Raw genomic sequence first — 25,294 nt, forward strand, 5'->3', positions numbered from 1 at the left:
TGAGGGACAATTATACAATCTTGAATTTGACGTAGACTGATGATAATTATAACTTTATGCTCTCATTACTATACGAACCACACAATGAATGTTTGTAATAATCTAAAACACCCAAGGAGGTACACAAGAATATCGTGAGATGTAGAACAAGTCTGATCTATTCGATTAGATAATTTATTTAAGTTTTAGATATGTATTGTTAGGAGTGCCCCGATATAGTTTTCAAGGTTTAGACATTACTTAGAGGAGTTTATCTTGAGATCAACTGGAGAAAAAAAAACTAAATCCAAATTAGTATCCATCTCCACAAGTCCGATACAACGGTGTCACTTGATTGACCATTTATCATCATATCAATGTCTTGTAAGTTCCTTTAAAAGGAAAAGTCAATCAGTTGTGCCCAATAATTATCATGCAAGGGATAATTATGTAATCTCAGATTTAACGCAAAGTTTATGATAGTTATAGTCGAACTTCATGGCCCCACTATTATACGAACATACAACATACAACATACAGTGAATGAGTAGAACACCCATTATAAAAAGAAGAGGTGCATAAATAAATTCTTAGATACAGAACAAAACTCCGATCAATTTGACTAGATTGTTAATTTAAACTTCATACGAGTATTATTAAGAGTATCATAACGTAGTTTTGCATGGCTTGAACACTACTTGAGGAGTCTACCTTGAGATTGATTTGAGAAATAAATCATATTGAGTCCCGATAGGATTAACTCTGATAACCAAAATTTAATGCTAACATTTGTGATTTAACAGTATAGATAACACATTTTTGATGTATTGAATTTAATTTGATATATGACACTACAATATATATATATATATATATATATATATATAAAGAGCCCCTTCAATCATGTGTATAATAGAACAAGAGTCAATAGAAAAGACTAAGAAAGAGACAAAATGGCAGTGACAAGCGGCACGTGCTTCCGGCATCGTCTGCAGGAGTGACAGCCGAGCGTCTTCTTTCTGCCCTCGTCGGCAGGGGACGGCGGAGGGCGTCGGCCTCCGGACCTGCGATCCGGACACCGGCGAGGAACGGCGACGGCGGATGGGTGATGTGCGGGGTAAGGACGAGACGTGGGCAGATCCGGCATCGCCGGCGCCGACAACGCCGTCTGGGTGGGTTGCGTCTTCGTGCCGGTGCCATCTGCGCAGGCAGTGGGCCCACCGACGCTTTGGATTCGCTTCCATGTGCGTTAAGACTGTTAGCTTTTTATTTATTTATTTATAATACAGGGAAGAGAATAATAAGAAGTACTTTCATCTTAGGTGTTTTCTGGATTTATCTATTAATATTTATTTATATTGACTAAAAAAATAAAATATAAGTTTTTAAAATAATTAAAAAAATCTATCATATTCTAAATAAATCTTTTTATCCTAATATATTTATTTAAATTTAAATTGTATCTTTTATTTTATCTAATGTTAACCATTTGAATTAATCTTAACACACTCCCTTAATTTAAATAGTTATAACTTGAAATTATTTTCATAATAAAAAAATTTGTTAAAGCTTTTGTGAAGATATCAACAAACTAGTCTTCGATGTTGCATTCACTATTTTTACATCTTTAACATTTTTGGAACTCTTTAGTGGTTGCTTATCTTTATTTTTCTTAGAAGACTCATAATCACTATTGTTGCTTGAGACTTTCTATCTTGTTGTCCTTTTGAATGTTCATTATCAAAAATTTCTTTAGAATTGTCAATCTCATCTTCATCATTTTTTGTGCTCTTGCAACCTTTGTAATAGGTTCACTAGTGATAGATGAAATAGAATTCAAAATTTTTGGCTTGTTCAACTGTGGCTCTTCGTTCTTTTTATTAGAACTTTTATCAACTTTAGCCTTGTTATTAAGTATCTTCTTATCAGTTTGAATTTTGAAAGATTCGTCATGTAAGATAGTTTATATAGATCCACAAAAATTCAGATAATCATAGCTTTTATATCATAATATCGATTTATTAGCAATATATAAGGAGAAATATGAAAATAATAAGGGTAACACTTTGGTTTTTGTCATCCTTTTGATTGCTATTAATTTTTTGATTTTTTATTACAAATAAAATATTTTTAATCATATAAAATAGCATAATATCTTTTTCTCATCAAATGTCCTATACTAATGAGATTTTATTTTAAATTAGAAATAAATATCATATCATTAATAATTTTTTTACTAGATTTGGTATTCACAATAACTATTCATTTTTCTTTCATATGAACCTTACTATCATTTCCTGTAAATCTAAATGAATCATCAAGCTTTTATAATAAACTTTTGTCATATATCATATGATTACTATATCCACTATCTAAAAACTAAATAGATCTAAAATATTCTTTATGCTAAAAAAAAAATATTTTCTTCATCTTTTCTTTGCTATTATTTTCCACATGATAATTTATTTAATTTTTATCCCAATAATCTTTTTTAATATGACCATATTTTTTTACAGTAAAGCAGAGAGGGACATTTGGATTTTTATTTTTTACCAGTAATCATTTTTCAATATGTCTAATTTTTTTAAAAAAAATCGACTAGTTTCTTTGTTACATTTATTTGATCGGCCTCGTCCTTTGTCATTTTGATATCTCTCTTCAGATATGGATTCTGAAGTTTTTTTATCCTTTTTCTGATCTATCTTCATTTGAAAAGCATATTTTGAAATTTTATTTGAAAATATGTTTATTTTTTTTTTATGAACTAAAAGTGAACCCATTAATTCATTAATAGACAATATACTTATATATTTAGCTTCTTCAATAGTAATAGTAATAGAAATCATATCAAAACTATAATCTTTTAGATTTTCATCATAATATCTCATTAGGTTTATAATGGAAGAAACTTTTGAGAAAAAATCAATTATAGATTCAAAATCTATCATAAGAGTTTCGAATTCACATAGAAGAATTTGAAACTTTAAAATTTTTATATTGTTTGTGCCTCCAAACATATTTTTTAATATTTTTTAGGCTTCTATTGATGTTGATGCCATCATGATTCAATGAAATAGGAAATCATCTATTTGCTTATTGTAGTATATGGAAGACTCTTGCATCTTTCCATATATTCTACCAAATTTCTTAATTCATATGAGATAAATAAAATTTTTATTTTAATAATCTAAAATTGATAATTATCACCTTTGATTGAAGATAGAAAGAAATAGATTAGAAGTATTTACTTCAATGAGTATTATTATTTTTTAGATTTACTAGTCTTCTCTTCTTTTTTAATTGATGTACTCCTGATAAAGTTTTTGAATTAGACTATGATACAACACTGTTGATTTTTCTATAAAACTTCAAGAAAATAAAGAAGAGAATAGTAGAGGGAACTAGGAGTATTTCTGCTTTTGAACTGACCCAACAGCATATTGATAAAAAATAAAATATAAGTTTTTAAAATAATGAAAAAATATGTCATATCCCAAATAAATATTTTCATCCTAATCTATTTACTTAAATCTAAATCTTTTGCAGAGTCAATTATATTGATTATTAGATCATATATATAATATTATTTATTTTCGTGACAATCAAAGATTTAGAAGGGTAAAAAATTGGAGAGTGGATATCTAATAAAGAACCAAGAATAATTTTTCTCCTAAAGATAAAATAGTATGATTGTGTGTATATATATATATATATATATATATATATATATATATATATATTCACAAATCAAAATGTGTATTAATATTTTTTATTCACAAAATACATGGAAATCTCCACAATTTTTTTTTATTTGTTAAATATTAAGGTCCCATCGAGATTTGAACTCGGGTTATTGGATTCAAAGTCCAATGTCCTAACCACTAGACCATGGGACCGGCTGTGCAAATTTCTATAATTCCTAGAAATGATAACTTAATTGGTCCATTATTTCTATTGAATTTAAATTATTATTTTAAAATATTTAAACTTAAATTAATAATAATAATAAACTCATCAAATTCTTGTAAGTTGATTATAGTATTTGCTCATTTTTAGTAGTAGTAGGGACTAAACCGAAATACTACAAACAAAATATGAATATTTTTTTGACATATTATAATTTTATTAACAAACATTATAGTTGGATTCGTTTATCTTACCTTATAAACTTGTTCAATGTAGAGTACAAAAGTTTTTCTATTTATCTTATCAGAAACATTTTGAGATGTAGAAAAACATGAGAGAGTGATGTTAAAAAATGGGATGGACATTAATAAAAAAAATTTAAAATAAAAAATATTTTTTTAAAAATTTGCCCGTTAATGTATAAGCCTAGTAAAAAAGTGTGTGAGAGAGACAAAGTTACAGCTTCTTCACATAAATCTCATCTAATGATACTTAAAATATTATGATAAGACTAACATGTGTGCATGATATTATCCGCTAGCTTGGATATAGTAAAACATTCGTAAATCTACATTAAAAGAAACTAGACTCTTTTCTCTTTCGACTATGATATCGGAATACAAGCATAAAAATTTAAGGTTATCCAATCATTATACAGGCGATAATAGAATTTAATTAGATTTTTAATATATCTTGTGTTAAATTATCAGACCACAAAAGTTAAAAGAATTTTTAGAATTTTATGATTTTTTCTTCCAATTTCTAAGAAAAAATGATGAGATTTCCAGCCAATCTCATCCTTGGTGGTGGATCACATCCAGAACGGGTGCTGAGGGCCATCTCTGATGGGTGACAGACCTCCTCTCAATTGTGTCCCCGGTTTTGCCTGCCTTACACTCTAAGCGACGCAACACCTGAAGCGCCAGCTGCTGCCATCAGCATGCCACCTCGATCTCTTCTTTCCGCCGTCTGTCAATATATAGACGCAGATCTTCTTCCTCTCCTGCATCGAGAGATCCCAGAGACAATGGCGAGGAAGAACCCATCAATGGAGGTGGCGGTGGTGCTGCATTTGCTGGTACTGGCCGCGTGGTGCGCAACCGCGGCGTCCTCGGCGAAGCCCAAGGTGTGCGACAAGGGGTGGGAGTGCAAGAACAGCGTGTACTGCTGCAACGAGACCATCTCCGACTTCTTCCAGGTGTACCAGTTCGAGAACCTCTTCAGCAAGCGCAACACCCCCGTGGCGCAGGCCGTCGGATTCTGGGACTACCACTCCTTCATCACCGCCGCCGCCGTCTACCAGCCGCTCGGCTTCGGCACCACCGGCGGCAAGCAGACGCAGATGGGGGAGGTCGCCGCCTTCCTCGGCCACGTCGGCAGCAAGACCTCGTGCAAGGACCCTCTCCTCCATGCACCTCCATGCACCGGCCTTTTAAGCCTCATGCTCTCGGTCTTTTGGTGCAGGTGGGTACGGCGTCGCCACCGGCGGCCCGCTCGCCTGGGGCTTATGCTACAAACGCGAGATGAGCCCGAGCAAGTCCTACTGCGACGACAACTACCTCTACCCATGCACTCCCGGAGTTGATTACTACGGCCGCGGCGCGCTGCCCGTTTACTGGTACGTCACTCTGCTCACAGTCCGAGAACGTCTGCAGCACAATTGCTCGGCAGAGATCCGACTCCATTGCCGATGAGACGCAGGAACTACAACTACGGATCCATCGGGGACGGCCTGAAGGTTGATCTCCTGAACCACCCGGAGTACCTTGAGCAGAACGCCACCCTAGCATTCCAAGCTGCCATCTACAGGTGGATGACCCCGATGAAGAAGAAGCAGCCATCCGCCCACGACGTGTTCGTGGGGAAATGGAAGCCCACCAAGAACGACACCCTGGCCAAAAGGCTGCCGGGCTTCGGAGCCACCATGAACGTTCTCTACGGCGACCAGGTGTGCGGCCAGGGCCCAGTTGACGGCATGAACAACATTATATCGCATTACCAGTATTACCTCGACCTGATGGGCGTCGGCCGCCAATTCTCCAGCGATAACTTGGATTGCGCCGAGCAAGAGGCATTCAATCCTTCTTCTACCTCCTCCAGTACCACTTAATCGCCTGAAACTATCCATCGTTGCGACTGTGTGTATTTTTCTTCCAAGTGCTGCAAAAAAAGGAAGAATTTGTATGCACTATAAATCTCTATAAAGGTATCAAATGGAGGGATCTGTGAGCTATGTATTCGTTGCAAGTAAATCTATCGATCAAAAGCTCAGTGTTAATAATACCGATAGCTTAAACAGGAAAATACTATCGTTATTTGGCTCCTAATCAAACCATATTCTGCATGGAAACAAAGACATGCAAATTTCTAATCCCTACTCCTATCATCCAAGGAATTAACCATTTTTCACTGTTTGAAATCATGAGGAAATAATAATAATAAAATAAATAATAACTGCTAGACTTACGGAGTGAACTCATACTATTAAGGTTTCACATCTCTATATATATCTCATTAATGTAAGATGGAATCATACTATCGAAAAAATACACGTGACTTTCACTTGCTTTTAATGATACCTCAATCTTTTTTTTTTGCGAGTAATATAGAAAAATTTATTTAAGAAGTTACCATATGGTAAATATTCTTAAATTAATTAAATATATTTAACCAAGAGATAAAATTAGATTCCTTCCGCATCAAATGAGTTCATCCTGTCATTTCACTTTTGCGTTCATTTGGTGCTTTCGGCATTGGATTGTTGTTTAAGCAATGTTTTGCTACAACAGCCACAGTGTTACTTATCGATGCTATAAAGTGGCGAGCTCAATCATGGCAACGTTTGTTAGCAAGGTTGGTCGATTAGGTTCACTGCGCTGAGTGCAGTTGGCAGCAGCTTCCTTTCCTTTCATTTAATGGAGCAACTCAACCATTGCTTGGAGACAGACTGCTTGTCATCGTTGGCAATTTTCCTCATCAAGATCTGATCAACCATAACCTTTTGGCCGGATGAAAAGGTGTAAGCAACTCAACCAATCCAAACTCATCCATCCTTGTCATTGAATGATTGACCGAGGAAGACTAATTAGAGCCTTCCTCATGTTGGTGATACCTCCTCGTGCAGGAGGAGGATGAAGAAGAGGCATCTCGGGCACGAAACGCCCAGCAATCTGCTGGCGACACCTGAAACTGCTGGAGACGACCATGACGACGACACTCCATCGAAGACGACGATGGCTTCCTCGTTAAATTAACAATCCCAGAGTGGTCCATTTGTTTAACCAGCATGCCTAATTGCTTGCCTTTACACTCCACATTCGTAGTGCACCATGGCCAACCTCTCTGGACGCGTAAGCATCTCCCAATTGAATCAGCACGAACCCTAGTGGAGGATATATACCATGCAAGAGCAGAACAGCTCTTATTCTCTAACCCTTCTCACCTGCTTCCCAGCTTTATCCTCTCCCGGCCAATCCTAATCCACGCAAGAGGGAGGGGGGGTACCAGTGACGGTACCATGCACGAACTGTGTACTTTCTGAGAGGCGACGATGGTGGAGAGCTCCAAGGTCCAAATTCCCGGCTGATGCCATCATTCCACCTTCTCATGCATGCAAGTCGGATCAGTTTCCTCACCGTCTGCATCTGCAACTTGTTCGCCGGCATGCCATAAAAGACAAATCTCAGTGGCCGAAGCATAGAGGTTGATGATTTCAACCTGTTGGATGAATTGAGTGGTCTCAGAAAGAAATAACATGATCGTAAGATGAATGATCATATGGAATAACGGGATGTGAGGTGACTGGGTGTGTGTAATGGGTGCAACACTGGCGTCGGCCTCGCGCAGCACTTCCCTGTGGGGGATCACCATGCTAAGTGATGCCCCTCCATGGCAGACAAAGGTCAAAGCCTTTTCATGGTGCACACGCGCTATGATTCCTTATTTTTGAGAGTCTTTTCCAGCACCTTCCTCGTCATGCCAAGTACAGCTTGTGGTTTCTGCAAGAAGGTGGAAGGAGAAGGATCGGAGCTGGTTCCATTTCAGGCGAGTCATGTCGAGGCAAGCAATACGAGAGCTCGTGATCTTACAGTACCGCTGCATCAGACGCAAAATGTTAGGATGGGCAAAGCCATTGGATTACGAAGGAATCATCGCTTTGATGCAGTCAGCCACTCCATTGCTGGATTCTGCATGCAAATCCGACAACAAATCTAACAACTCAAGCACATAGATCATAAGGGATTGGTATTAATGGAGAGCTCCATCATAGAATAAAGGAATCAATTTAGTTGTCTGACTCACATGATGATCAAATAGGCTAAAAAGTTGAAAGCATCACTCCATTATTAGATTTCTTGCATATGGGTTAGATCTAAAAATTACTCAAATATAATAATAAAAAAACATATTTTAGATTTTCTCAATCTAATCATCCAAGAAATCAAAGTGAACTAACTCTAGAGAAAGAGACACGAAAATTGCCTCAGGATTGTGCACAAAGTTTTTGATGTTATTTTCAGCTGGTTTTCTTAAAATCAATATTTTCAATTAGACAGAAAAATCAAAAGAAATTTACAGACTAATACGTAAAGTAAATCCCTCCCTGTAACATCGACAAACAAGTGATTTCCAAGTCATCAAATCAAATCTGCACTCCATACTCCAAAAATAAATCCAAAGATCTCAATCATTGCCTTTGTCCCACAATTCCATCCCATTATTGGCTGCTTGCAAGTACATCAAATAGTTGAGCCTACCAAACATCATATCATTGCGCTTAGCAAGCTTGTGGTCATCCTACCACCAACCTATCAAACAATGGGCAATTCTAGTAACATCAATGTACAAGATGTGATGGAATTGTGGCTATTATTCTCAAACAATTCTAATTATTATGTTTGATCACAATATAGGTATATAGACATCTCAAACTCTCCTCTTTTCTTTATCCAAAAGATGGAAAATAGACCGAACAAATAAAAAAAACAAACAGAAAAAGGATACTTGCAAAAGGTGTTTTTGGATAGATAATAACTCATATACTACCCAAAATCATAATTCATATGTGAATTCACATGTCAGCAAGAAGCACTATCCATAGTGAAAATGAATTGTGGCACAACGGTTGCCATGTCAATATCATGATGGCAACTCTCAGAGGCATCAGCCTCACTAACTCATGCTGTGTTGGAGCAACATGGGAAGCATGGAATCTGTGTGTGTGTGTGTGTGTGGTAGCAGCGAAAAGGCCATTAACGAGGACAAGCACTGGTGACAGCCAAAAGCAGAAACTCATGCAAAAAAGATCAGAATCATATCTCAGATAGCAGCTTTAGAATGTGTTCTGAATTCATCTCTCTCAGTAGGATGTTATGTCATGAGCTCACGAGGAATTATTCGCTCTAAGTATTTTACGGTATCCGTAAGGTCTTATGCAATTTGAAATTAATTGGTTTCATCTTTTTCCCTGAAGAAAAAGAAGAGGTTGGTCATAATTCAAAGATGTGAGTATCAGCAAATCTATCATAGTAATTAAGGCTTGATCATCGATCATCGATCATCCACCAAGCTACTGTCTCTCAGCATGAATGACAAGTCAAGCCAATAAACTAAAGTTTCAGGCAACTTGTCTGACCTGAGGACAAAAGTCAACACAAAAAAGAGAGAATTTTCACAGATTTCAAATACTTGATAATGGAGATCATACTGTGCGCAACCCTTTCATTACATTTGTTTTGGCATGTTGACAATAATATAGTCAGTTGAGAAAGGGGTTGTATTGGAGATCCCTGTCAGATGCTAAAGAAAAAGGAAGGCTGTCATTGTCTCTTTGTTCTGCATTTACTTGAACACACAGCAACATAGAAATCACATCTTAATTTCTTGTTTCCTTTTCCTATCCACTATGTTTGACATATGGAAATCGGAATATTAGTCAAGTCAATGCATTATAAACAAAATGTAATTGATGAATTAGCATTAAGATGCTGCAACCAAACTCTGAAAGTAAAATTTGGAGCACCAGTGAAGCAGATAAAGTTATTCCCAACAGTGTTGGCAGATGAGAACAGTGAGATTAGAATAAAGCAAGTAACAAAAAAGCATTAAAATATTCAAGATGTTGTTAATTCTTTTCAGAAAAGAAAAAGCATTATATATGAGATGTTAGGAGATCAAACAAGATCTTGCAGACCAAAATAAACTTAAAAGAATGATGTCATTGTGTGATAAACTTGGCACCACTTGTTCTTGCCTAATTATCCATTACATTCCAGTACAGAAAGTGACTGCCATTGCATCATCATCACACCTAAATTGCACCTCTCTCTCTCTCTCTCTCTGCACCTCTTCTTTCATGTTTACCTCCTAAAACATCCATTCTCTTTCGACAAAATGGCACACCATGAGGGCAGTTATGTGTCCTAACACTCAACCACTACATCACACTGCTTCCATGGCCACAATCTTGCATGCTGGAAGCTCTGTGATCCCATCATCCATGATCCACAGACACCCAGCAACATCATGACATAAGTGCCCTGCTGTGTGGCAAATGCCAGTCACTGTTACCCAATCAGCCGTAGGTTTAATGGTAACACCACCATGAAGCTGTGATGTCATGGGTGGGTGCAGCATTTGCACATCACTCCTGTTTGATCACGATCGGACAGCCATAATTGAGATGCTGCTCTGTATGTTAGGTGAACACATACATGAGAGGCATGCATGCATCAGCTTCATCTCCATGGATGCAAGTAGGCCAATTGCTCTATTTAAAAGTGCTTGCAGTGGGTCTCTCCCTAACTCGCCATTGCACTATTTATTATCCTCCCCTATCCTTCAACCTTTCCTCCCCTTCTCTCTCGTTTGTTCCTAGCACTTCTTTCTCTTCACCATGCAACAAGGAGAGGTTGCCAGCATTCACTACCTTTCACCTTCCAATCCACTTTCTTCTCCAGCCCATTACGGCATGCCTCAGAACTGCGTCACCTCCTTCGGTTGTGGAAGTCTCTTTGGACCTCGTCTGGCACAGCTCCAGGCCGTGCCAATGATGCACGACCTCGGCCTTCCAAGCTCCTGTTTCGGTTCTGGTGCAACCTCAGATGAGGCAGGTGACCACCAAGCGAGCTTGGCGGAGGAGAGGAAGAAGAGGAGGATGAAATCCAACAGGGAGTCGGCTCGCCGGTCGCGGATGAGGAAGCAGAAGCAGCTGAGTGAGCTGAGGTCGCAGGTCATGTATCTCCAGTCGGTGCACCGCCGGCTCCTCGACCAGCTAAACCGTGTGATGAGACAGCGTGATGAGATCAACTCCGAGAATGAGAAGCTGAGAGATGAGAACACTGAGCTCCGGAGGAAACTTGAGAACCTTGCAGCGAATTGATTTAGCTTCCTTCTTCTTCCACTGGACCAGATGAGTGACAGGCCACTGCAACTACAGGATTGCTTCGACGAGGGGAGAGGGCTCGTTTTTCGTGTTCTTCCTTTACTTTCTTGTGCGGCATGAGCATTAGCCTGTCTCAAACAATTCCACCTAATTTGAGTTGCATGATCTAACAAGATTCAGAAACACTGACCTGATCGATCTGCATCCACTAAAATCACAAGTTCAAGAGCAATTATAGACTGATGGAAATTTCTCCAAACTCATTCTACCTAAAGGGCAACAGAGTGATCATGCAGCAGTACCTCAAAAGGAAATGCCTTCATGGCAGTTCTTAGAGCATGAATGCTATGCCCTGTTTCAGATTACATCCTGCAGAATGTGGCCATGATTTGTTCCTAAACATACAAATTTGTTCCTTCCATGTCTGCTCTCTGGTGGTTTCATATGGAGCAGACTGAAGTCTTGGTTTGTGCCTCAGTCCTTTTGATCCATGTATCAAGTTTGATCAGTAAAACATTTCCACCCAATCCTCTCTCTCAAAGTGGTTTGTTCTTTGTGCCTCATCTAATGTTCCAAGCTCACAAACACCAAATAGTATTCTCTCATAGCCCTGATGCAAGCTGATATCACATAGGGAAGCCTGTTCTCTCTGTAATATTTGTACCATTAGTTTGCTACATGGAGAAAATTGAAGAGCAAATTTAAATTATTTCAGAATAATTACAAAAAAATTATAACACAGTATAAAAATATTTTAACTAGATCGGTTCATCCGGTCGATAGTAAAAGAAAAAAACAAACAGAAAAAAAGTATTTCAGGTATTAGATAAAAAATAATACTAGAAAATTTTAGAATTGGGGGATTTTTTTCGAATATATATATATATATATATATATATATATATATATATATATATATATATATATATATATATATATATAGTTTTTGTGGGGATAGATAAAAGGTTACTCATTTCAGGTGATGTAAATATAAATGAAATGGATAATGTTCTAAAAAAGAAAATAAACAGAGCTTTCAGTTTCACACGTGGTGATGTGATGGATGCTTTGAGATGCGTGCGAAGGGCACCCAGTAAATCTATATCTAACGACTATGTCTGTAAGCGTACGTGTCGTTTGGGAACGGTGCAATGTGATGTAGCGATCGCGGGGGGCCGACTCGTCTGTGGTCATTTCCACAAACACATGAAGGAGCTGATGGAGATGGCGAGCATTCTCCCCCTCCTCCAGCTGGCGGCGGACCTCGCGGTCGCCGGGATATCTCTCATGTTTGTTCTCGGGGTCTTCGCCTTCGTCGCCATCGTCCTCTGCTCCGTCGCTTTCATCCGCGGCTCGAGGCTCCTTTCGTCATGATTTGGGCGCGTCGGTCGCAGAGGTAACCTTTCTGATAAGCTCCTCCGTGCTTGTGTTCTCTGGTTGTCAGGTCGTTAGCATGGTTCTTCTAGGTTTCCATTTGTCTTGATCTCGGTATGTGCTTGGATGATGCGGCTTCTTTTCTTTTTCCTAATCTAATTGGCTGGTGTCATTCAACTCGCTGCAAGATTGGATTTCAAGATCTGCCTTCTTGAGGAGAATCAAGAAGAACTCGGTGGATTACAACTTGTTTTGTGCAAATCACAAGAATAAAATGTGTAAAGGAGCTGGATTTGGAAGCAAGTCGTAATCATCAATGCATTTTTGGTTCGATTCTGGATATCCTAGTCCAAGAGAGTGTGCAAGTAATCTGGTCACCGTCGTATTGATTGGGTCTCATGAGTTACAAGTAAGAAACTAGTTTTAATTAGAAGGAATTGGAAGTCCACTTTTTTTTGTCACCATAATGATACTGTTTGCTGCCGTATGCCACTTACAAGAGTGAAAGTTTCCTAAAACTCAGAGTAGTTGTGGTGCAGTGACCAGTATGCTTGTCTTAGATAATAGATGTTTACGATTATTTTATGAAGGAATGTTGATGCGATACCATTTAACTTTATTTTTAGTTTGAATGGATTCGAATAGTTTAGGGTTATATTACAAATGTCATATGTTGCCACATGACAAAATCACCCATGGTTCAAGTTTAGCTTTCTAGATTATTCAAGAAAAGGAAAAAAAGGAAGAAAACGAGGGAAAAATCAAGGAAATTGAAATTTAATTTTGATTAAAGATTATAATCTTTATTGAAGGTTTCGTCTATACAAGAAAGCTTTTTTCTTAATTGAAGATTTCTTGGAGGTGAAAGCCCATCGAATGGATATATTTACCAAAATATATGAAAATATATGTTGATATACTTTAATTTATGAAATGTTAGTTTCTTTATTTTATTTTATTTATATATATATATATATATATATATTTTTTTATATATAGGTTGTCTATATAAATGAGAAAAAAAAAAAAGACTATCAGTCGAGCATGAACTGATTGATGAATGCATGAGTAATTTTTGTTTTTTTTTTCACTCACATTGTATATGTATGAGCGATGTCCGGTCACCTTTCCTTTTCCGATGGTATAATTGCATCTTCCATATACGTGTGTGAAGTATTTTATCCATATGAGTTACTTCTAAAGTTAAAATGAGTCTGGTAGTTGTCATTTCCATTTTTAAAAGATTATTATCTTTCTCCTCCTCTCTCTTTCCTTCTTTGATTCCGAAATAAATGTTCATATCAACTTGTCCTATGTCAAATGCAGTACTTGCGCATATAATAACTTGGCAAAGGCAAAAGTATAAGTGGTGTTTAGGGGTGTAAATGAGACAACCACAAACTGACAGACTCTTGTTTGTGTTCTGTTCAGATGAACATTCAAGTTGTTTATGGGAAAATTTGTATGGTATTGAGCACAGTGAGTTCAAGCAGATCACGAGCTAAAGTTAAGAGTTATATGTGAACACTTAGCTATTTTGATTGTCCTTGCTGGATGAAGAAACAACTTAGAAGAAGATGGTCAGTAGATGGTGTGAGAGAACCAATTTCTTTGTTCTCAGAGACAAAACTTGCTTCTTGTATGCGCTTTTGGTAGATTAACTCCAACTACAGTTGAAGGTCATCTTTATCTAACCGCTGTATGACCTATATATAGCATCTGGCAGTGTAGCAGCAATACCAGTAAGACTCTGTGGATTTGTACAATTGCTCTAATTTTGCTTGTACCACTGATTTGCTGATTTACTTGTGGAATGAGAATTCCCTTTATAATGCCATTTAGTACATGTTTTCTTCTTGCTTACTCCTCTCATTTATGTCTGATTCTTGTCAACAGATATGGACACCCGAGTTACTGGTGTGGCATATTGACCCATTTCTTGTTTTAGTATGCAATGCATTGAAGTATAAACTTCAACACTAGACAATTTTGTGATTTGTGCTGTAAAGTTCATATGCAATAATTTGAAATGCATCGACTCTGTAGTGGACTCTATGGTAGCAACAAGAATGCAGTCAAGCCCAGAATTTTAGATAAATTTACACGACACATTGGCGTGCCATACTAAAATATCTTGATTGAAATTAAACTATATGATGGGATTATCATGCACACAGGTATGCCTAAGGTGCATTGATGTAAACATCAGTTTGAACTGTCGAAATCGAGGAAACTATCTTATGAATGTCATCAAAGGGTAGAATTCCTGCAGGAGATTTCTGAAATTCTGGTCATATGGAAATATTCTTAGTTATTAAAATGTCAAATAGATGCAGTAATTATGCATTTATTTTTCTTTCAGGTAATAGGTAGCAAACCCGTGAAGCATCATACCTAATGGTAATGATTGATAAGAACCTGTGATTACAGATGCTTTACGTTGAAATGTGTGCAAGCTTCACATGCCTCTTAATCCCATATCAGTGCTAGTTCAGGTACTAGATCTTTCACAAATGTAATTATTTTCCTTTTGCTTTTCTTGAACACTTTGTCGACATTTTGTAATTTTGCTTAGTCCTTCTGAATGCTGAATTCTTTCTACTATTTGGCCTTGCAGAAAAGACTGTTAGATGCAATTGATCTTTTGATTACATTCAGTTGAGCTGTATAAGACCGGAAATCTGATTACGGAGCTACATTAAACTGACTCCCATCTTTTCTGTAGCTATTTCTATGAATAAAGATTGCTGTAATATTTATTTATTCATGTTTAAATGTTAGCTACTCACATTTGTGTGTGTTTGGCTTCGAGTAAATATAGACTTCAATAACAATAGTCTGCAAAGTTGAGCTTTGAACTATGTAGCTTGTTTTGTGGAGTTATTATGCATCAGCAATACAATTGGTCCAAATAATAATTCTAGTGTTTTGAAGACCTAACATACATAGTGCACCAATTATTTTTTTTCATAATCTTTTTTCTATATCAGAATCTCAAAATTCGGACATAATGGAAGTCATTCGACGATGCAGGATCTAGCAAGGATCGAATCGAAGAAAGTCATTCTTGCACTCGCTTGAGGTGAGACATCAATGCACTCATTGTGGTCTTTATTGTGCTCTAATACATCCTCTGATTCAACAGATCTGTTGTGGCATTAATGGAGATCATCAATCTGTCTCCTTACGGAGACACTGTCCTTCAACTGTCTTAGATTTGACAAAGATTTTGACATCTACCACCTCTACATTTGGAATCTTATAGAGCCCCCGAATCATGGATCAAGCTCTCCAATTAGCTGGCACTAGTAGCCCCAGGAGCGAGAATGCAGACTGCATGCATATTATTTATTGCTGTTGACTTTGACTTCTCTTTGCCAACTGGTTCTATTAAATTGCTGCTTCTCTACAATCGGAGCAAATGTACATTGCATGTGGTGCCAAGCAATTGGCATCACAAGAGTACATTGCTATTTGGTACTTCCTGTTTCTTGGTGGCAACACCTTTAATTATTTCCAAGTTGGAAGTAAAATTACACATTTGCCCCTGCAATGAAATAAATACTATATAGATATTCCTGAATATATATATATATATGTCTACTGTATAACTTTTTTTAATCCCTTTTAGAATTATTTTTTAATTATATCAACATTATTGTATAATTTTGAATATTTCTCAAACAATAATGATAGGTTGAATTTGAGGAAAAAGTCTTTTTCGGGCTTTTCTCAGGAAGTATCTCAATTTTTAGAAATTTAATAAAATGTATCTTTTTTTTGTATAATATTTGTAATACTCCTGAATGATTTATCAATTTTCTTTCTTTTCCTTATGGAAATCGGTCCATAGGTTCATTGAACCAATTTAGTTATAATATTGTTTATATTATTTTATAATATTATAACACAGTATAAAAACATTATGATTTAGTGTTTTTATACAAATTTTATAAAATCATTATGTTTATAGTGTTTTAACACTATGTTTTAGTGTTTTTTTAATATTGTTAAAAATCATATTAAAAATATTATAATTGAATTGGTTTTTAGAAAAACAAAAGACACAATTAGGGAATTCTAAATTCTAAAAATGGGTCAGGAAAGTCTTAAAAACAAAAAAATTATAATTTGCCCAAGACTGTATATAATTTTCTAGAAAAATCTAGAAAATTGATTTTGCCACAATAAATACAAATTTAAATGTTAATCCTTAGTTTATTTGACCTAAAGATCATCATTTGCATATTGCTAATCTGTCACTATGTATAGGAGGTGTACATGTAATTTTAATGTTCTCAGAGCGGATACGTATTATTATACCTGACATGGACGTATGCGCAAAGACTAACAGATGCACTCGCCTTCTTGTTTGTGGTTTGGTAAACCTCTTCGGCCGTTTCCGTTTGGTCTGGCGAAGGGACTCCGCACCGATCGATCGATCGATCGATCGAGCTAGCAGTCTCCCCGTCTCCTAAATCTTTCTCGTTTCGCACCTAGTCGTCCTCGTCGGCGATTTCTTGTCGATCTCGAACTCCATGGATTTGGTTGAAGCATGGCGATTGGTCGACTGGGGGCAAGAGGGGTACCCGACATACGAGGACTTCGTGGCGCTGCCCTTCTTCGCGCTGTTCTTCCCCACGGTCAGATTCTTCCTCGATAGGTTCGTGTTTGAGGTCAGTCATTCGTGCCTCCTGCTGTTTCCGCTTCTGCCATGCCTTGATTCATGAAAACGTACGCTTCGGTCGGATTCGTCTCCCAAAAACGTTTCTTGACGTCGGTGTCTGTTCTATTTTCCTTAAATTTTGGTGCAATCGATTCAAGTTTGGTCTTTAATCTCTTTTCTAATCTCTTCTCATACTGAGAACAGCTGTAGGGACGCGTGTGGAGGAAGTTGCTTGAGCAAACGTTGGAAGCTTCTTTTTGTTTGGGTTTCTTTAACTTCGATTAGGGCTTTGTTTTTAGCTCCGACTTAATTATCGATAAACATTTTATAGAAGTGTAAAAGGATTCATATGGAGCTTGCTTTTTCTCAAGGCTATCAAATTCCATTTTAGTTAGAGAAGCCTGGGTTAATGGATGGAGCAAGTGTTGTACAATGTTTGAGTCTTTTTTTTAACCTCCCGTTGACCATTTCTTTGTACTTAAACCTTTTTTTTGGTTGATGTTCCTTGATACTCATACTCTAATTTTGAATTTCTGTAACATAAAATGACTTTTGTGTCTTTTGGATAGCATTTTGTTGCATAAAAATTCATCTTAGTTTTATATCTTAAGATAATAATTAGCCAATTCTAGGTGTTTCTTATTCGGAGTGTCAACTCTGTTTCACCGGTATCAGCAACTTTTTCTCACCTACCTTTATTCCACGGAAGGCATGGAAATGGTTTTGGATATCAGGACATGAATAAAATTGTCAAGCACATAATGAAAAATTTGGAAGGCTGTAATTACAGATTTGGACTACAATTGAGTCTTTTCCTTCCAAGGAAAAGGCTGCATATGTTGATTCACTTGAAACCCTGCATTGGTAGGAGCCTTGTGCTCAGGAGTCAGGAACCAGGACCAACCTTTTTATATTTAATTTGAAAAGGCCAGAATAGCTGTGGCTTTTAGCACAGAGGTACTAAGGTTATGTAAAACTAGGCTGAATTGAATTGAATTTTGCTAAAAGGTTTGAAGTGGCTTAATTATTATCTCCAATCTAAAGCCTTTATGGTATGACTCCTAAAAGAGATCTAAAGTTTTTCCATCTTTTGCTGACATAACTTTTTTTTTTTTTGAGTAAGGACATGCACCCAATGGTTTTGTACATGGAGCCAAACACTGGTCCCTCAATTATTATATACTGTACTAGTTATGTATTTTTCCATAATGTATTGACCATAACCAAGAACATTAGGATTTTGATTATTGTTTTATATTTCTCCGTAATGGTATACCATGGTACACTATACCATACTGACAGATACCATATCAGTCTGAACACTTACAAAAAAACAACACGGATGAGTATTTACTTAATACATCTTGGTTGATTGATATTAGCTGGTTTTAAAGAGAGTATTACTGAGACTAAATCATGTTATTCCACCTAACATGTGAGAGATTCACAAATAGTAGAATAATCAGACTTATGCTAAAAAGATTGAAGAACGTAATAAACACCAAAGACTAGATAGAGGATAGGATGCGTGGAAATATGGCCTTTGCCTTCTGGAACTCCTATGAGTATATTAAACACATACTGCCAGGAAGTTTTTCTTCTGTTTTAGATACACACTTATATGCTCAATGTTAACACTGGGATCAATGAACTTGTAAGTACATCGCCGTGTGTTTGGGGTGCCAATACCACATTCTACTGTTTTTTTCTTTTTCAATAGTTCTAATTATGTCAACATGAGGAATAAATCAGCGCCATCTGAATTAACTAGGTATTGTAAGAGACAGTTGATTAATTCTATTTAAATTCTAGTTTGGTATATGTGTTTCATTAAGCTGAGGACTTTGTTGAATATTTGATATCAAACTGTTGGTCATAATTTAAGCAATTTCTGGAACAATTAAACACAAAAAATAATTGTTTTCCCTGCTACATGTAAATTTTGACCAATCTAGTCATGGATCATCTGTTTAACCTATTATGGATTCATGCTGGTACTGATTTGTGGATTATCTTCTCTTCGTACTATCAGGTACATGTTGCTTATTATGTGTTGGATAATCTTTTTTTTTTTCTTATAGAAATTAGCAAAGCGACTTATACCACAAAAATCAAGTGAAAAGCTCAGCACCGGAATAGATAGCAGGAGAAAAAAGATCAATAAATTTAAGGAGTCAGCTTGGAAGTTTGTTTATTTTCTTTCAGGCGAACTTCTGGCTCTATCTGTTACATATAACGAGCCCTGGCTCACCAATACTAGATACTTCTGGGTAGGGCCAGGGAATCAGGTCTGGCCAGATCAGAAGATTAAGTAAGATATTTTTATAATTATTTGCTTGTTAGAAATAAGCATTCATTGATGTAGCATCGTATTGTATTAACTTTAACAATTTATCATTTCCTGATTTCCAGATTAAAACTTAAATTTGTCTATATGTATGTTGCTGGCTTCTACACATATTCAATTTTTGCACTTTTGTTCTGGGAAACAAGAAGATCAGATTTTGGAGTATCAATGTCTCATCACATGGCAACTGTTGTTCTCATTGTGCTGTCTTACATATTCAGGTTAGTCTTAATGATGGAGTAGGCAGGGTTATCCGCTGCCATTTTCTATTTTGATCATCCTGTAAGGCCATTTACTTCATTGGAATAGTTTGAGATCGTGCTGAACTGCTCATGTTTTTGGATGACTTGGCTAGCTTAATTAATTTGAATTCTTATGATGACTTAGTTGACTTGTTTTGATATTATAAGTTTCTTTGACCTCAAACAGGTTTGCTCGTGTTGGTTCAGTTGTTTTAGCCATTCATGATGCAAGTGACGTATTCTTGGAAATGGGGAAAATGTCTAAGTATGGCGGTTGTGAGCTGCTTGCTAATGCAACATTTCTTTTATTTGTTGCTTCATGGATAATTCTTCGTCTTATATATTATCCCTTGTGGATCCTTCGAAGTACAAGGTTAGCACCAGTTTCTTATGCAAGTGCTATCAAATGGTAATGTTTTATGGAAATTCTGGTCTGCTAGCAGTTTCAAGTTTTATGGACATGAACTAAGGACATGATGGCAGTTGGTGCAATCTGTTCACGTCACTGTAATTTTTTAGCCTCAAACTAAAGGAAAACCAATTTGCAAGTAGGGACTCTGTTATTCTGAATTAAGAGAGAATTACTTGCTCATTTTGTTATAGATGTGGGATCTATTGGGTGGCTATCTTGAAGGAGAATGTGAGATCTAAGGGGATAACATAACCTCACCAGAACTTTTTAGCCTCAAACTAAACGGAAATCTATTTGCAAGATTAGGGATTCTGTTATTGTGACATAAGAGAGAATCACTTGCTCATTTTGTTATAGATGAGGGATCTATTGGGAGGCTATCTTGAAGGAGAAGGTGAGATCTGAGGGGACTACTAAGTTGTTGAACTCCTCTGACACATCTTCGTACTTCTGTTCTCTTTAATAAAAATGAAGGAGAATGGAGAAAGAGTTTCGATAAATGGAGAGCAAGTCTAAGAAGCATGTAGATTATTTATATGATCCTGGATGTCTTTAATAGACCTTTATGCTGAGATGACTTAGGAAACCTTTTCTTTCTTGTTCATTTATTTACAATCAATGTTTAATTTACTTATGTATGAATTCTGGATACTTCAAAATAGTGTTACACACACAACCAAAAAACTTTCGGATCGGAGTCTTTTTTGATGTTAAAACTGGTAGCATAAGGTGTAGACTCCCTAAAGCATGAGTATATATCACAGATTTGCAGATGCTTACCATAACGAGGCTGACTCGTCATTCTTAAAGTAATGAAGAATGTAATGGGATCTTTGCTTAGAATGAGAATAATTCTAGTTAACACTTAGAAGATGCAGATTGACAAGAAAAGAGAGCAGGTAATTGAAATGATCATTAAATAATTGGAAAAGGTTGTGGAAATTATCAATCTAATGGAACAGAGTCTTGCTGGTAATTGTCAGTAAAAGCAGATGTTATATTGTAGTTCAAGCTTCTCTCTTAAAGGTATCTTGGCTCAGTAGTTGTCAAAGGAAAACATATATACATCAACTGCTGAGGTAAATGTAAGCCTTTTAATGATTTTGGCCTTGAAGATTATTCAGGATCTTTCTATTGCATTCAGAATGCATCTTGGAGAACATAGCTGTTAGCCCAGCATTCGTTTTCGTGTATGCCTACGGTTTAGTAAAAGATTAATCATTCCTCTTTCTTTTTTTTTTTCTTTTATACTTTTACAAGCAGAAGACACAGTTAGTAAATTCTATATGATATACAGTTAGACCAGAGTTTGTCTATGTTGTTCTATTGCCTTATTGCCTCTTGAATGACAGTTACGAGGTTCTCTTGACTTTGGACAAAGAAAAACATAAGTTTGAAGGACCCATATATTATTATGTCTTCAACACACTTCTATTCTCACTGCTTGTTCTTCATATCTACTGGTGGATATTAATGTTCCGGATGCTTGTGAAACAAATCCAATCAGGACAAGTTGGTGATGACGTTAGATCAGGTAAGTGCTGTTTCTTTTGTTATTTCATATGAAGCTTCCCCCAACCAGATGTTTATCCACATTCTATTAATGAATGGTGGATATAAAAAGATACAGTTAAGGCATTAAAGTCAGGTTCTGGGAGCTTTACAAAATTTTATGGCCTTTAGGCATTATAATGTTGTATGGCACGGCATTCTTTTCTATTATTATGTATTTTTAGAATGCTCATTCTCTAATTTTTTGCTTTCGGTATTCTTGTACTGTGTAGATTCTGAAGATGAAGAGCAACATGAAGATTGATTCGGGGTGTTCAATAATACATGTTGTTGCGTAGCCCAAAAAGTAAATATTTCATGTTCATGATGTCTATGTGCTGATTTGCTTATGTTGCTTTTCTTACTAGATGAAACAACGCAGATAGTAAACAAGAAAACATTGACTTGTTTTATATTTCCAGGTTAACTTCAGACTAAGCTTCAGTTTTCAGAACCAGTAATCTTCTTGTGTATTTATCTTATTTGTAACTTCTCATTGGAGACTACTCAATAATGGAACAGCTCTCCTATATTTATTCAAGAAACAAATAGGAAGCAGGATCAGACACTGCTGATATGCTAGATGTTAGATTCACTGAAAAAGGTAGTTCATTTGATGCTCCCAAGTGTGCCCTTTGTGTATGGTAATATGAATTATAAATTGTGACCAGCTGAAAATATTTGTGCTTCTTTCTAACTCTTTCCTGATTCATTTGATCCTCAATTGGGCGTAAAGGAAAAATATTGCTTTTTAGATGGCTTATCCCTTGAGACATTTGCATGTTAAAATGATTAATAGACATTGATTGCTGATAATCTGACATTAATAGCTTGAAGGTACTGCATTTAATAAAAAGTTTCTCTTTATTTTTTTAGTCTATCTTTACCAATATTATCATTAACTTTCTCCAATGTTGCCTTAATATTATCCATTCTTCTTTTGCCCAACACCTTACTGTAAAATCTCTAGTGTGTTGCTCTAATTAGGTCTTGATAAATTTGTATTATGACATTATTCACTAGCTTGATGGTTCTCAAGTTGACTTTCTTTTCTGGAAGGATCGAAATCTTACTCTTGTATCTGTTGGAAATTGAGATCTTTGTGCCATGTGAACTTAGAACCTTGCTAGAAGTTCACAGAGATTGTTCATATGGGTAGTAAATGATTAGGTTTTGTTCCCTTCTTCTTTAAGAAGTTTATAGCTCATATCTTTGTTGAAGATGTGCCAAATATTTTTTACTCATCAGACAGTTCTAAATGATTAGGTTCTCTCATCTTGAAGAAAATTGAAAACTTTGTGAAGTTGGCACCTGCACCCAACTTTTTTGACCTAGACATTTTCCTTTTCTCTTTTGGAGGTGGTGACAATGAATGATGCTTAGGTTGGAAGCTAATTGTTCAACCTGCCTGACCCTCAAATATCAATTTGCTGCCCACTTTAGTCTACTGCAGAAAATTAAGTTAGAAGCATTTAACAAAAATAAGGGACAGAAGTACATCAGAGGAGGTGATAGGAATGACACAGTTTGCTGAGCAACAAATAAGTTACAGGTCTACATCTTTGTCCATGCCTTCTTTCTGTATAATAGGTGTATCCAAATCATCCACCTGTGTCTCATTGGTCACAAATTCTTGGAAATTTATGTTTAATAAGGAGGCAGGATGTGTAGCTTACTTTTGGGAATATGCGTGTTAAAGCCTATATGTTGGTCAGGAATCACCATCTTCAACACACAAAAAGAAAAAGAGTTGCAAAACAAGTGTAAGGTCTTTTTCACAAGACTAATTCTTCAAAATTATGTAAATAAAATGTCATGCATCGCATGCTCTAGAAATGGAGTCATATTAACATCCTACTGCCTCACAAGTTAAAGACTGTTGGTGGAGGATTGAGGGTCATAGAATGAACAACAAGCTTGCAGCCATTGGCCTAGTATTTGGTGGCATTGGAGTGTTCTTGCTCATTCAAATCTGTATGTCTTGGAGAGCAACCAGAAGAGGTTTCTTGGGTTTCAGCAGCTTGTCTACACCTGCTGATGCATCGGAGGGCTTATCCCTGCAAGTCCTGGAGAAGCTCCCTTGTTATGCTTTTGAAGCAGTAGAAGAGAACATCCATTGCACAGCTGACTGTCCTGTGTGCCTGGAGAACTTTGAGGTGGGTGATTCCTGCAAGTTGCTTCCATCATGTAGTCATAGTTTCCATGCACAGTGTTTGGATACCTGGCTGCTGCAGAGGCCAAGCTGCCCGGTATGCCGGACCTCTGTGGATGGCCAGAGAGGAAGAAAGGCCACCCAGGATGGTGGAGCCAGGATTGACATGGGGCAGGTACAATGGTTCTTAGGATATCAAGTTTAGTGTAGCCAAGCACTCTTTGAGCAAGAAACTTGTTATAGAGTTAGCTTGAGTATTAGAGAACAGTAAACATGATCTCATATTAGATGTTATTGTTGCCTTTGCATATAGCTCATTCTTCAAGGTTTACCAGGTTTAGATCATTTATTGTGGAGTATTTGATGCAGAGTTGTTACTAGCTCATTTTACAATGAACTATGCAAAAGGACTTGCTGTGGTCATTTCAATTTCATCAAAGTTTGATATCAGACAAATTAGAAATGCTTGAGAAAGGATTCCATGCTTGAGAAGTTTCACAGTCTCAAATATTCAAGATGTATATTAACAGTTCTATTTGTATTGTAGAAGGATATATATGTTGATCAGCTTCATCAGCTTGACAAAAATCTCCCTACAGAGAGGTTAGATTTCATGCATTTGTAGAGGTTTCTTTGCCTGCAAAATTTATGGTCTGGTTGCTGAAGAAGATTGCTGTGGATTTCAAAGAAAAGGAAAGAGAGAGAGAGAATAGATGCAAGATTCTTTTCTTCCTGGAAGAAATATTAGTAATGCTGCCAATGTTCAAGTGGCTTATGGAGGATTAAGTGTCAATGAATTATAAGGCTATTTTAGCAGTATTTTACTGTGAGGTGTTTAATCCTTTGACATATTATGATTGAACATGATTAATTATTAATCAGATAACTGCATTTAGATTATCTGACATCTCCAGTCTTAGGAGTGTATCTCTCTCATATGCTCTTGTGCTCTATGATCCAAAGATGGACTCATTGGAATAGCCCTTTGATGAAACAGAATCAAAGGGAAATGATCACATATAACCTCAAAAAGAGCACAAGAACACAGTTAAATTCTAACTGGTTGCTACAATTTCTACAGGCAAATGCATCTCTTGGTGCATCATTATATATGCAACAAAACCTAAGGGTAACACTGATATTATATGATATATATATATATATATATAGAAATATCATAAATTATTGAAAATATATCTATAAATATAAAATGTTGTTCTTGTAATTATTGATTTAATTGTACAACATAACCTCTAGATGCTTTCCTGATGTGGTATGTTT

General features: G+C 36.5%; 4 protein-coding genes, 1 long non-coding RNA gene and 1 other non-coding gene across 11 annotated transcripts; 5 read left to right on the forward strand and 1 right to left on the reverse strand.

Annotated features, from left to right (window-relative positions):
- Positions 1–3,803: 3,803 nt before the first annotated feature.
- TRNAQ-UUG (transfer RNA glutamine (anticodon UUG)) lies at positions 3,804–3,875 on the reverse strand. The gene has a single exon. It is a non-coding gene; the product is annotated as a tRNA-Gln (tRNA).
- A 1,008-nt stretch (positions 3,876–4,883) lies between these two features.
- Positions 4,884–6,118, forward strand: LOC135588125 (chitinase-like protein 1). The gene is made up of 3 exons (XM_065080091.1): positions 4,884–5,276; positions 5,350–5,503; positions 5,587–6,118. The coding sequence occupies exons 1-3, from the start codon at positions 4,913–4,915 to the stop codon at positions 5,993–5,995; spliced, it is 927 nt and encodes a 308-aa protein (XP_064936163.1). The 5' UTR covers positions 4,884–4,912; the 3' UTR covers positions 5,996–6,118.
- Positions 6,119–10,690: 4,572 nt separating this feature from the next.
- Positions 10,691–11,512, forward strand: LOC135589162 (basic leucine zipper 43-like). The gene has a single exon (XM_065081459.1). The coding sequence runs from the start codon at positions 10,781–10,783 to the stop codon at positions 11,264–11,266; it is 486 nt and encodes a 161-aa protein (XP_064937531.1). The 5' UTR covers positions 10,691–10,780; the 3' UTR covers positions 11,267–11,512.
- Positions 11,513–12,416: 904 nt separating this feature from the next.
- On the forward strand, positions 12,417–16,188 carry LOC135589163 (uncharacterized). 3 transcript variants are annotated; one of them, XR_010476621.1, is made up of 4 exons: positions 12,417–12,665; positions 15,006–15,138; positions 15,634–15,725; positions 15,789–16,188. It is a non-coding gene; the product is annotated as an uncharacterized LOC135589163 (long non-coding RNA). The 3 variants fall into 3 exon arrangements; XR_010476620.1 differs by having other exon boundaries at positions 15,677–15,725; XR_010476622.1 differs by lacking the exons at positions 15,634–15,725; positions 15,789–16,188 and adding an exon at positions 15,261–15,441.
- An 821-nt stretch (positions 16,189–17,009) lies between these two features.
- LOC135585790 (ASC1-like protein 1) lies at positions 17,010–24,918 on the forward strand. Of its 4 annotated transcripts, none has more exons than XR_010476115.1 (7): positions 17,010–17,319; positions 19,391–19,620; positions 19,722–19,877; positions 20,086–20,271; positions 21,663–21,844; positions 22,095–22,465; positions 24,561–24,918. XR_010476115.1 is itself a non-coding variant. In XM_065080094.1 (7 exons), exons 1-6 carry the CDS (start codon positions 17,182–17,184, stop codon positions 22,124–22,126), a joined length of 924 nt encoding a protein of 307 aa, XP_064936166.1. In that variant the 5' UTR covers positions 17,010–17,181; the 3' UTR covers positions 22,127–22,168; positions 24,561–24,918. The 4 variants fall into 4 exon arrangements, 3 of the variants coding, with proteins under 3 accessions (XP_064936166.1, XP_064936165.1, XP_064936164.1); XM_065080094.1 differs by having other exon boundaries at positions 22,095–22,168; XM_065080093.1 differs by lacking the exon at positions 24,561–24,918 and having other exon boundaries at positions 22,095–22,168; positions 22,284–22,558.
- Positions 23,766–24,994, forward strand: LOC135586332 (E3 ubiquitin-protein ligase ATL23-like). Its single transcript, XM_065194249.1, has 2 exons — positions 23,766–24,188; positions 24,896–24,994. Exons 1-2 carry the CDS (start codon positions 23,766–23,768, stop codon positions 24,992–24,994), a joined length of 522 nt encoding a protein of 173 aa, XP_065050321.1.
- The last annotated feature ends 300 nt before the right edge of the window (positions 24,995–25,294 follow it).

The sequence above is a fragment of the Musa acuminata genome, chromosome BXJ1-8, assembly GCF_036884655.1.
Source record: "Musa acuminata AAA Group cultivar baxijiao chromosome BXJ1-8, Cavendish_Baxijiao_AAA, whole genome shotgun sequence".
NCBI classification, from domain to species: domain Eukaryota; kingdom Viridiplantae; phylum Streptophyta; class Magnoliopsida; order Zingiberales; family Musaceae; genus Musa; species Musa acuminata.